The sequence below is a fragment of the Rutidosis leptorrhynchoides genome, unplaced genomic scaffold (genome assembly GCF_046630445.1).
Source record: "Rutidosis leptorrhynchoides isolate AG116_Rl617_1_P2 unplaced genomic scaffold, CSIRO_AGI_Rlap_v1 contig603, whole genome shotgun sequence".
Classification (NCBI taxonomy): domain Eukaryota; kingdom Viridiplantae; phylum Streptophyta; class Magnoliopsida; order Asterales; family Asteraceae; genus Rutidosis; species Rutidosis leptorrhynchoides.
Window position 1 is genome coordinate 36,966 of NW_027266825.1, and position 13,152 is coordinate 50,117.

At 37.7% G+C, this 13,152-nt stretch overlaps 1 protein-coding gene and 2 pseudogenes across 1 annotated transcript; all 3 read left to right on the forward strand.

The window, feature by feature from the left end:
* Positions 1-6,012: 6,012 nt before the first annotated feature.
* Positions 6,013-6,953, forward strand: LOC139884797 (acid phosphatase 1-like; annotated as a pseudogene).
* A 374-nt stretch (positions 6,954-7,327) lies between these two features.
* Positions 7,328-8,994, forward strand: LOC139884806 (histone acetyltransferase TAP1-like; annotated as a pseudogene).
* Positions 8,995-9,064: 70 nt separating this feature from the next.
* Positions 9,065-12,778, forward strand: LOC139884807 (putative zinc transporter At3g08650). The gene is given in 11 exon segments (XM_071868785.1): positions 9,065-9,088; positions 10,150-10,462; positions 10,465-10,571; positions 10,664-10,721; positions 10,724-10,947; positions 11,006-11,030; positions 11,188-11,262; positions 11,265-11,314; positions 11,627-11,664; positions 11,666-11,722; positions 11,965-12,778. Coding segments are annotated over 11 exon segments (1,785 nt in total).
* The last annotated feature ends 374 nt before the right edge of the window (positions 12,779-13,152 follow it).

Sequence of the window (13,152 nt, forward strand, 5' to 3'; positions counted from 1 at the left end):
TTTCTTAATTCGCTCTCTCTGTTTTTCTGCTTAGTGTTTCATATATCGAAACCAACATAAATTTACATTGTTTCTACAGGTTACCTTACAAGAGACAATTAAACATTTACGAACAGAAAATGAATCGTATGTTCAAAATGAGGTAATAGAATTCTGGCTGTAGATGTACATGGAAAATCTTAGCTAGTACGGTTTGGTTTCCACCTCGTGGTTACTATTTTATGTATGTGATATGTTAACCTAAACCAAAGTAACTCTGCTATGTCTCTGCAGGTCTTCTTGCATAAGACGATCAATCAGTTGCAAATTGCAGCAGAATTACCTGTACAAAAAGAGGTGACGTGAACTTGATCTAATGTTATCCCACTTACTCTTGAACTTTGCTGAAGGATAACTTTTATGGAATTCATCATTCCTTGTGTAATAGAATGTAATTCATTGCGTTCCCCCAGGCTGCCTTGGAAGAAAAAATCGACCAATTAAGAAACTGCAATGATTCGCACATCAGATGAAGGTAATCATTGTGGGAATGTTGGAATCAGTATTTAGTGGATCTTAGTGGTTCACTGTGTATCACAAATGTCCCTTTTCAGTTTTCTAGGAGTAGTCAATTATGATATGAAAATGATTCGTATATACCAAAAAAATACATATTTTAAGTTCACTGTTTTTCTTTGTTGTGAAAATGGGCATTCCATGATGGTTTTCATTCTTTATATTCGTATTAAGCTTCACTTTCTTCATTGCGACTGGATTCCTCTTTGTACATATGTTAACAGGCTGTTCAATCGATGCGACCAGAAAAAAGTAATTAGGAATAGTTGAAAGCACACTGTAATCTGGAATATTTTAGCTAACTGGCATCAATACCAGCCAGGTTTCAGATCATAACGGGCAAACAATTTTGATTTTTCTTTCAACAACATTCTTGTTGATTGCTTTTATTGTGTTGTTCTATAGTGTCTTCTTTTGTTGATTGAAATAATAATCTTCCATAGGCAAGCTTGGAAGAGAAATTGAAAGACCTAGAGAGGGAGAAAGATTCATGGATCCTTACAGAGGTGACTCCTTGTACTCATATATATGTTGACCTTGTACTCACGTATTTGATGAGCTTAAATTTGCTAAAACATTAGAAATCTAGTTTACATGTCAAACCTGCTAGAAGTTTGGATTGAGACTTTGTTGTTATTTATTTTTATTTTCTCATGGGTTTTTACTTCTTAGCTTTATGCTAGTAAAATTGAATAGGGGTACTTATTTAAGGGTTTTATCAACCTTGATGTGTCCATGTGGAGAAAAATAGAGAAAACTGGGAGGATAGGAGGGTTTATTCTAAAGGAATCATGGCCATAGTGTTGCGGGCCATAATTTGCGATAGCATTTCATTTTTTATTCGTATACCGTGATTTTTAAATTCTTCTTCTTATTATTATTAGTATTCACAGCTTCTTTGAACTCTTTTACTGTTTATCAACATTCGCAGAAGAGAGACAAAGAAACAATAGAAGGCCTTAAGCATGGAATCAAAAGACTAGAGGCGCAGGTACATACTAAATCAACAACATTGATTCGTATGACGGGTGGTTCTGTTCATTAAGTTTATCCAGCACTTGGACTTTTTAACATGTGTCCAGTTTAACATCTAGGATAAGCTTTTGCTTTGCTACCGTTTAAATCATGGTAAAATATCAGTCTAGGGACATAGGATACTGCCATAGAGCTGCACCTGCATAGATTCTGTCTTCTTCTGATATGGAAATTAAAACAAAGCCTGACAGGTGGTAGACTTTGAAAAATCCATGAATGAAGTACGTCAACAGAAAGAGGAGAATACAGATCCCAGTGTACAAGTACAGAATCTTGGAAGTAGCATGTCATTTTCTCCCTCATCTGACCAACTAACAAAGGTTTGCTATTTCTTTTGAATCTCCTGGTAGCAAATGTTTTCTGGTGGCAATAAAATTATGAATATGTGCTAAACTTCATTGGTGCATGTCAGTTATCTTTTACCACGCCTTGTCCTTCTTGCTAACAGTAGAATAAGCGTTCCTTTTCCTTTTCTTGCTGTAATACTCCAGTTAGGAGTATCATGTTGATGTTTATGACAAATGGTCCGTACAAATGAAAGTTTATTCTATTCTTTTGGTGTAGCTTGCTGCTGAGAACAAGGACTTGAACTCTCAGATTGAAGCAGCAAGTACTTTAGTTGAGAGACTGATGACCGAAAATGCAGAGCTTGTTGAGAAGGTACAGAAACATTTTCTTGGGGTGATTTACTTTACTCTTGTCTTTCAGATGTAAGTTTGATTGGTAAAAGTACAATGTTCCTTAGATGAATGAGATGTTTATTGAGCTTCATGGGGGACAGACAAATCAGGGTCTTTCTTCGGTCAGTGCAACCGATTCAACAATTGCAGTGGCCGACATTAGTAGTACTCTTCCATTGTCCGAATCCAGCGAGATAATATCCCAGTCTGAGTCAGGGCATGGCACAGAGTCCATGGAGGATGTTCCTATCAAAGATGAGGGAGTCAGTGTTGTTTCAGAAATTGTTGCGATCACATCGGAGGCTAGGGAAGTGGAGTTGCAATCTGTAGAGGAGGCTATTCCATTATCAGACGCTCCTCTTATCGGTGCTCCTTTCCGATTTATATCATTTGTTGCTAACTATGTTAGTGGAGCTGATTTGGTCGAGAATAATTAGTAACATCATATTCATGGCGGAACCACGTGCTTTTTTGTTCGTGAGGAAGCTGTATATGTTGGATTAGAGATTAGAACGAATGCCCCCAGATTGGGACAGTTTATGTTCTTCTTTATACTGGCAAGCAACAGAGAGGCGGATTCCTCCCATTTTACATATATAGAGAAAGCAATTCGAACGTTGGCTGTCACAATTTCCCTTCGAGTAGTCATGTTAATAGGATGTTAATACTCCATTCGTCCACTTTATTCAACATATTTTTAGGATTTTGTGAGGATAAAAAAATTATCAAGCAAAAGTTTAATTATTATGATGTTCGGGAAAAAAAAAATTAATTATGGACGATTCGGAGGGATTATATTCGATGTCATAAAGAATTGGCAAATAGTACACGTTCAACCACTAATTTCTTTTTCTTCTTTTTTAAATACTTCAGCATTCGACCACTAATTTCCGTGACGTCGTGATTAACAAAATAATTTAATTATTAGTTTATGATTGAGTGATGCGCAGGTGTGACAAATTGAACAAAATAATATAGGGACATTTCTTTAAAAAAATCTAGGGACATTACATTTTTTATTTGGGTTCAATCAATTGGTTCTTGGTTCGTCTGATTTGACTCTGATAGTTTAACAGAAAACGTCGTGCATGTCTGCTCCTCGTTAGCCACGGCGTCGCCATGTGAGCAACAATTAACGGCAAAAAACACACGACCTATGAATCAGATGTTTTTTTAAAATAAAAAATAAAAATAGAGAGGTGCTCTCTTCGTTAAATAGGGACCTCTAAACATATTTTTGTTTAATTCTAAGGACGTGGAATTAAATATCCTAAAGAGTCCATATATGGTTGGTGATATGTTTGTAAGTATACGTGACTCGTCAAATACCATCGTCTTACTTTTTGACTTGGTCATTTTCCTTTGTTATTAATTACGTGTGACGCACATTGCTAAATATTCATTCATATATAATACAGTAATTAATTTGTAATATTATGAAGAATCGGTCAAGTGAGGAACATATATAAGCAGTTGTGGATGATTTGGACTGTAGGAATGAAATAGAAATAACTTAATTAACGGTATAATTTAAAATGGATGCTGATCGATCGATCATTTTCTTCCGAAAATAAAATTCAAATTTATTCTACTTCTCTAGAATTCGACTTTATATAAGTGGGACTCAATAATTCATGTCATGATTAATTAAGCTAGTGGCAATTGGAGTGGAATGGATGTTATCAGAAGGGAATATGATAAAACTTGGGGGAGCTAGCTAGATGATCAGTGTGATTAGGAAAATATTACAACTACTTTTGTTTTTCTTATCTAAATAAAGTTAAATAAAAGGAATGGGGCGTGACTCTATGCCCACGAAAGGAAATGACGGATCATCACTATCAAAATTAGCTAAAGGGATCAATTATACATGCATAATATAATTGCCACTTAATTATGTTTTTGATATATGCTTGCGTGTGAGACCATTTCCTTTTGGTCTATAAATAATGGATATTCCATATTGGGAGTATATATAGTAATAGAACTCTCTCTACGCTAATCGGCATTTCACATTATATCCTTTCCTTCCTTCCTTCCAACCTCGCTCGATCGGTATCCTCCTAACCTTCCATCTGCCTATTCTTCTTCTCTTTCCTAATCTTACATTATATTAATTGTGTATCATACTGTATTCCTAATGTGGTCGCATGCTTCGAATTCCTTCTGTGACTATATATTAATATAAATTAAATGTAAAAAGATAAAATGTGTTTTTCCTTAATTAGAGTCGACATACATAATAATTGAGAAAAATGTGATTTCGGCTGGGAAAGTACGAGGCAGGTTCGGGGGGTATATAATATATATACTGAAGTTGACTTATATATCGGAAGGAATATAATAATTAAAGTCAATTTATATATATATATATATATATTGTGGGGGTGGGGGCATGTGATTGATTTTCCTGAGAAAATGCTTGCGTCTCGTCTGGTCTGGAATATATCAAAGCAAATTAACGCAACATCTGACGAGTTTATATTCACCGCGTACATAATTAATACCCTTCCATCCTTATTTTAATTCACATCTAAATTGATTAAAAAAAACGATAATTTTTTTTCATAATTTTTAACGTCTTAATCATTGGACCACATTTCGATTGGCATAAAAAAACAATAATTAATTATACAATTATACACTCTACAATCTCTCTCGCTGTCTAAATGTATAATATGTGTGCGTAGTTAATTTTAATCCATTTAGTTAGCTACTCATATTATATATCTAACCATACAAAATAATATATAAGTATAAATATTATTTTTTTCATCTATTAATATATTCTTTTTTTTCATACATTAAAAAATATTTCTTTTTTAATTAATATCAATAAATATATACTTTTTCTAAATTTATTTAAATAAATTTAAAAAATATGTATTAACAGACGGATGAGGATAAACAGTGGTGGGTACAATATCATTCATGGATGTATCCTGCACTAGCTAGCTAGTTTCTTTATTTAAGATTACAACCATATATCCATGAGTGCAGTATGTATCTTTCTTCCAATTAAGGCTAGCTAGCTCATACTTACATTTGCTCTTCGACGATATAATCGGAAAATAATCTAACTTATTAATTTCAATCAATGTTCTTCTTCTGTTCGAGTACTCGATCGGTCTCTCAATTAATTTCTTGAGATATTTGTTGTGATGACTTAGCAATGCAATTTTTTGAGGTTAATATAGACTAGCAGTAGTCTTCTACCCGATAATTATTAATTAAGACCAAGTCAATTACAGAAAATAGTAGCTGGTAGTAATAAATATTTGATCAAAAGCGTGTGACCCAAATACTAATTTTAATACAGGTAGCTGGAAAGTTCAAGGAAATGGAGTAGAATAAATTAGGAATAGTTATATATATATACTGACATAGTATATAGTAGTAATATTAATCCAAATGAAAGGATATTTCCATAAGGTTTCCTTTGTATATGGAGTAGTACGTCGAGAATATGAAAGGAATATATATAGCAAGTAACATAAGTAATTGAAACGGCATAATAAAATAGATCGAGGAGGAGTAGTCTCTCACTCACTCACTCTCTATATATGACATGATCAATTTATTATTTACTAGTATAATTAGTTTGGAAAAAGGAAGATGGTTCGTGCAGCTAGCGCCCGGCAGTTACTTGGTTAATTAATTTGTGTTCTTAATTATGTCACAGCAGGCGGTAAGTCGTGCTGATCCTCTTCTTCCTAGTAATTGCAATTGTAAGCATAATCATATGATCGGGACAATGGTGAAAAGGATCGTTGACGTTTTGATATTGTTGCTTCTAACGGTTTTTCCTCCAAAGGCGGCCGCATCCAAGGAGGACAAGGAGAATATTACTACTACTAGTCGTCCTAGTATATCATTACAAGGAGGAGGAGGAGGAGCAAGTACTGACTCAGACTGTTTGAGCTGGAGGTTTGGAGTCGAGACCAACAATGTGCGCTCGTGGCGCACGGTCCCCTCATGGTGCCTCCTGTACGTGGAGGATTACATGACGGTATCAGGCCAGTACGAAGCCGACCTCCGCTTGATCGTCGATCAGATTTCCACTTACGTCGATGCGATCCTTCCCCAGCTTCAACAAGACGGCTTCGACGCCTTCATCTTGGACATCGACGATACCTGCCTCTCCAATCTCTGCTACTACAAAACCAAAAGATTCGGGTCCGTCGTCGTATATATAATTGATTATATATATATATATATACTTCTTAATTTCTCTCTGAATTGATTGGCAATTTTCGATATATCTCGTGTTGTTAATATGTATGTATGTATAGGTGTGATCCTTTCGATCCTGTTGCATTCAAGGCATGGGCACTCAAGGGGGTCCTGCCCAGCAATTCCTCAAGTCTTGGGGCTTTTTCGCAAGCTGGTTGCCTCCGGATTTAAAGTATTTCTAGTCACCGCAGGGATGAACTCACTTTCGGACAGGTGACCCTGGACAACTTACACCGTCAGGGATTCGTCGGCTACCATAGCCTCATCACGAGGTCTGTCACCTACAAAGGAAAGAGCGCTATCTTCTTCAAGTCTCAAGTCCGAAACCAATTAATCGGACAAGGTTACACCATTTGGGGCAACGTCGGAGATCAGTGGAGTGACCTGCAAGGAGAGTCTTTAGGAAACAGGACTTTCAAAATCCCAAATCCCATGTATTTTGTTCCCTAGAAGCTAAGCTGAGCTTAATTAATACTACCTAGTATTAATTACAATTAATTGCATTGCACGCTTCTTCAATCTTCAAACAGTTATTCCATATCCACATCTTACTACGTACTGTATGTATGAAGCAACAATTAAATCACATGTGAATGAAAAAATAAATTATGCTACTACTGTACTTATATATAAAAAATGGAGTTTAAACCTTTAAAGTTATTGGGCTTTACTTAATAAAAAAAGGGCCCCAATTTGCAACATGAGCACGTTGGGCTGAATGAGGCCGAAGAAAAGGGAAAAAAAGGTAATTAAAGAGAAAAATATTGTTAATGAGTGTGTTGTTGTTGTGTTGTGTGCTCCTTGGACGACCAGACATAATTAGAATGCTTAGCCACATCTCCGTTGCTTCTTCACTGTAAGTCCTTTTGTCTCTCTCTAATCCACCATTGTTTGTCTTCTTCAATTACTCATTTGTCTGTCAATTTTTTTTTTGTAGATGGACGAATTTATCCTCACCGTATACCAGCTGCTGCTCCAACTTTCAAGTTTCTAATAATCACTTGCTCTTTCCTCAACCTGGGCTTTCACGAGGTCAGTCTCTATTTATTTACTGTACCGAAATCAAATGTGCGAGTATCTTCTCCTCACTTTACTGTAATTTACTCTCTCTGTCTGTTTTTTTCAAGGCACGAGGAAGCTTAAACTCTCCCAATTCCCAGGCTAGCTTCTGGGAATCCATCAGATCTGGGTAACATATACAATTGCTTTCGTGTTCTTTGTATCTTTGATTTGATATGCATGCGACAGTATTTATTTTAATCACTTACTATTAGCTTAGCTGTTAGTTAGCACACATGGACATGGTTAGGCAATTATACGGCATGGAATTCAAATGTTGTTTTTGTATTTGTTGGTTTTGGAACTTGTCAAAGGTTCATTGTGCTTCAGCCACAAGTTGCCCTTCAATCCATCTCAGTATAATTCCTTGTTCGTTGCTTGCTAGCAGACAACCTCTCCACTCAACTAGCTACATTAATACTAACAATCCTCTAACTTTCTCATTGCTTTATTTATTTCTCACCCGTGCTGGTACTTGTTACAGATTTTCAAAGACACACACAACACAGGTGAGCGAACCTCCTTCCATTCTCGAAGAGGAAGAACCACAGCCTGATGAGTTTGTTCTTGTTGAAAATGCCCAGCCTGATGGGGAACTTGAACGGATAATATTCTCTACCGGTGGAGTTGTTGATGTGTACGATCTTGAAGCATTGTGTGATAAGGTAACACTTTATTACATACCTTATACTCGAAAGGTTCGACCATAATAATTTTGTGAGATTCATTCCCCGGTATTTATGAAATTGATAGGTAGGTTGGCCTCGGAGGCCTCTGTCGAAAATGGCTGCTGCTTTGAAAAATAGCTACATGGTCGCCACTTTATACTCCATCAAGACTTCACCTGGATCAGGTACTTGCATCATTCTATTTGTCATGCGGCCATTTCATTGTAAATGGTACTACCGAGTTATATTGACACCTTTTTTACATGTAATTCCATTTTATGACTATCTTAGTGTACTTGGAGAAGTTATTTGACAGAAGGGGATGACAAGAAGAAGCTAATTGGCATGGCTCGTGCAACATCAGATCATGCTTTCAATGCTACTATTTGGGATGTTCTTGTGGATCCGAGTTATCAGGTATCGTTTATGCAAGTTTTTATACTCTAGTTTGGTTGAAAATATTTAGTTGTAGTCGTTTATCAGAAGTCTTGAATATGTTGATTCAGGGTCGAGGTTTTGGTAAGGCGCTGGTTGAAAAGCTTATCAGGGCTCTGCTTCCAAAGAGATATCGGCAATATACATTATTCGCTGATAGTCAAGGTACATAACAGAAGCCACAAATTAGATCACATTCTCATCTCTAGTGAAGTGAGTCTGATGTTGTTAGCTTTTTTTTCATTGCAGTTGTGGAGTTCTATCAGAATTTAGGTTTTGAATCTGACCCGGAAGGTATCAAAGGAATGTTTTGGTATCCAAAGAGTTAGTTCATTCCTTGGGGTCGACAAGTGGTGTGGTGTGGTGTGATGAGTTTGTAAATTTACAGATTTCATGTCAATGCCTATGTATAATGTGAAAAATGTAATGATTTAGTAGGTTGTGTGTTTATGCTCCCCAAAGCCTGATATGATCACACATAACACATTGTCATTCTGATGATCCTTTGATCGATTACCAAGTGAATTATATGAATCTATCTAGTCTAGTACGGAGTAGTATTTTTTATTTCCATTCCATTCTGCAAACTGTTTTCGTTCCTGAAAATTATCTTTCCGTAATAAGCGGTCCTCTTGATGTTTAACCAGAAGTCCGATACTACTACATATGTTTTGCCTTTCAAAAAAAACAAAAACGTTTTCCATGGACACGCCGACGTGGCAGTGACCACTGACGAGAAAAGAAAGAATGAGAAAGGAGTCCATAGTTTTGGGCTCTTTGGATTGAAAAGACAAAACAATGTGCGATTTTACTTTAACAAGGCCGGCCAGCCCACCGAAACATTTTACAATACATTATTCATTATTATATCTTTTTTTTTTTCTTGAATAAAATAAAATTACAGCTATTTAGATTTAATTAAAGTAAATAAATAAATAAAGATTTACTGATTGATTATTGCTCTAATAATCTTTTACGAGGAGAGGAGAGGATGATGATCAATTCAATTCAATAGATCCCACCAAATAAATTAATTAATTATCCAAAAATAAAATAAAATAGAAGACGCAGAAGGAGAGCAGCAGGGGTTTGAAGATTCCGCATTCCTCGTCCATTGGTCCTCCCTCCCTAGCTGCTTCCCTCTGTCGGGTAATTTACTTTTAGGGTTCGAATAATCGAATTCTGTCGTATGTGCTTGATCACAATTTCGCTCTACTGTTTTTGAGTTTTTTTATTTTGAATTTGAAATATTTGGATTTTGATTTGTTGGACAGTAGATTGAGCAATTTACTCTCTCTTCTTTTTTTTTTTTTTCCATTTCTTTCCTGCTGCAGATTGGCGCAATTTGATTTTGACTACAGGCAGGCAGGTGTATTTGTGCTTATTGATTTCATACGTAAGCTTAGTTCAAGGAGGAGGAGTTCTGCTTAAAGAAGCGAGGATTTTTTTTGGCTTGTAAATAGTAGACGCAAAATGCTGTTTAGATTCAACCAGGTCCCCTTGTTAGTGTCTTTTTGTTGGTGTTTGTCGCTTGTGCTACAACAGTACTATCTGAAACTGATGTTTCTCAAAGGGTGAGGGCTGCACCACACAAAAAAACCGGTAACATAGAGACTGCAGAAAGTTTTGGAGGAGATGGAGTTGAAGGTGTTGTTTACAACAGGGTTTCTGTTTCTACTGTTGCGTTGTTTATGTTGGCAATGGCCGCAGCCACAGGTCTAGGTGCAGTTCCGTTCTTTTTTGTAGAGCTTGATCCTCAGTGGGCTGGAATATGCAATGGAATGGCTGCTGGTGTCATGTGGCTGCAAGCTTTGATCTGTTCAAGGAAGGCCAGAAACATGGCTCCGGTAACTGGGTTGTATTTGGGATTTTGTCCGGTGCACTCTTCATTTTGCTATGTAAGAAGGTAATGGCCGCGGGGCTTCTTTTCCTATTATCAAGGCTGACTTTGATCGCTTTTTTAACTTATGTTGACTTGCTGATGCTATTGACCTCCAGTTTCTTGAACAATTTGGGGAAGTAAGCATGTTGGACATAAAAGGCGCAGAAGCAACAAAGTTGTTCTTGTTATTGGAATTATGACTCTTCATTCATTTGGAGAGGGATCTGGTGTTGGAGTTTCTTTTGCGGGCTCAAAAGGTTTTACTCAGGGCCTTTTGGTTACTTTGGCTATAGCTGTGCATAACATACCAGAGGGATTAGCTGTGAGTATGGTGCTTGCTTCAAGAGGTGTATCTCCACAGAATGCTATGCTGTGGAGCATTATTACGTCATTACCTCAGGTAACATATTCTGTATAATGATTTCTTTGAGTGTGCGTGCTTACCGCCCATACTTTAGCTGTCTCACAATTTTGTCAGTGTCTGTATGTTAAAATTATTAGCTGAGGAAAAGGGGAGAGAGAGATCTTGATTCCTAAAATAAGTATGGAAAAAATGTGTTTGTATTACTTGCCTGGGGAGGAATATATGTTTAATTTCACTCGTCTAAATAAATTAAAACAACTTTCTTATTTCTTTCAGCCATTGTAGCAGTTCCTTCATTCATTTGTGCTGATGCATTTAATAAGTTCCTTCCTTTCTGCACTGGCTTTGCTGCTGGTGTATGATATGGATGGTTGTTGCTGAGGTACTTCCAGATGCATTCAAGGTAATTCCTTTTCCTCGATACTTGCAACCTGGTTGATATTTTCGACGTGGTTGTGGACATGTACATATCTCGAATTTTAGCTTCAATTTCTGCTTCCTAACACTCTTTTTACTCCATCATGCTTGGAGGGCTAGTTGTATTATTCTTGTTGCTGCTTATATCATGTGACTGGCTAAGCTTTTCTTTTCCATCTTTGATCTCGTCTTAAACACACATTAGCAAACTTGAGGTCCAAAGATTTTTACTTGAATCATCTAGACAGTTTTTGATTAACTTATCACTTTGCCTTGATGTTGTCTTTCTCTGTAACAGGAAGCCTCGCCATCTCATGTGGCATCTGCAGCCACTCTTCTGTGGCCTTTATGAAGGTCTCAGCACTGTTTTTCAGAACTTCAGCCATGATTACAAGTAGGGACCTTTGACCTGGCGGCTATATCACACTTGATATTGTTTTTATTCCTTTGCTCACAAAATTGTAACCTCGCTGATTTGTCTTTCACTTGCGAGTAAAATAATTTCTGTAGATTGTAGATTATAATTTTATTACTTCTGTTACTCCCAGCCAAATCATTCTCCTTTGTTCATTTGCTTCAATCAATATGGAGTATGCTTGTGGCAGAGTTTGATCCATTGTTTGTATTTTATTGCAGTTCAGAAGATGCGTCTGGGTTCTTCGTTTCATTGCTTTTTGGTCTGGGGCCATTGCTTGGAGGCATTATTCTGATTGCGTTTGGTCTTGCCTTCCAACTTCAACATAGCATCCTTATGGGCGCTGCTTCAGGCATTGCATTTGTGCTCGCAGCTTGGCGACCATTGCAGCTTCTTGTTTCTTTAAAGATGGGATTCATTCCACTGGTGCTGTTGCTTTCTGCAGGAGCTTCCTTTGTCCACGTTTTAAGCTCGAGTGTTTTGAACGTTGTCGGTCGGAAAAGAGCTTTGGCTAATGACTTGCCCACTGCCAATGGGTTTCCGCTCAGCGTCCTGACGCTGCAGTCTTTCTTATCATGTGGTGCAGTCGCCTTCCACGCCCTGGCGGAGGGGCTGGCATTGGGAGTGGCTGCACCCAAGGCCTACGGGCTAGGCCAGCACATGGTCCTTCCGGTCTCTCTGCACGGCCTTCCTCGAGGTGCGGCCGTGGCCAGCTGTATTCTGGGAGCCACCGAGAGTTGGCAGGGGTCCCTTGCAGCGGCTGCGCTGATCGGGTTCGTGGGGCCCACATCTGCGATTGGGGCGATACTTGCGGGGATCGACTACAGCGGGCTTGACCACGTGATGGTGTTTGCATGTGGGGGATTACTCCCTGGCTTTGGGAGGGTGGTCGGGAGAGCGATGAAGCTGGATAAGCGTAAAAGCAGCTGTGGGGTCATGCTAGGAATGGGGTTTGCTGCTCTGTGTCTAACGTGCACCAAACTGGTTTGCTTGCATACACCCTACTGCAACTCTGCTCCGGAGGCTGTCAGATAGATTGTTAAAGCCAACTAGCCAAGCCTGTGTTTTTCTTGTCATCTACACTTACAAGTATATGCTATCATTAGTAATAGTTGTGTCAATTTGTCCATGTGCCTCGCCTCAGCTTCTTCTCTAGTTTTATAGGAAAAAAGGAAATATACACAAGCATGTAGGGTAGACTGTGACTAGAAGAAGTTTGGTCGATTAAGAGGGAGGTTCTGTAATGTACACTACTGATCTCTGTCTTTTGAGATGGCTACGGAACTCTAATAATGAATTTGAATTTTGAGTTTCATTATAGAGCAACTACCAGAAATGTTGTTTTGTTGTCAAGAATATGCGTAGCTCAGGTATCCAATACGTCATTTATAGAAAGAAAATCATTTGCA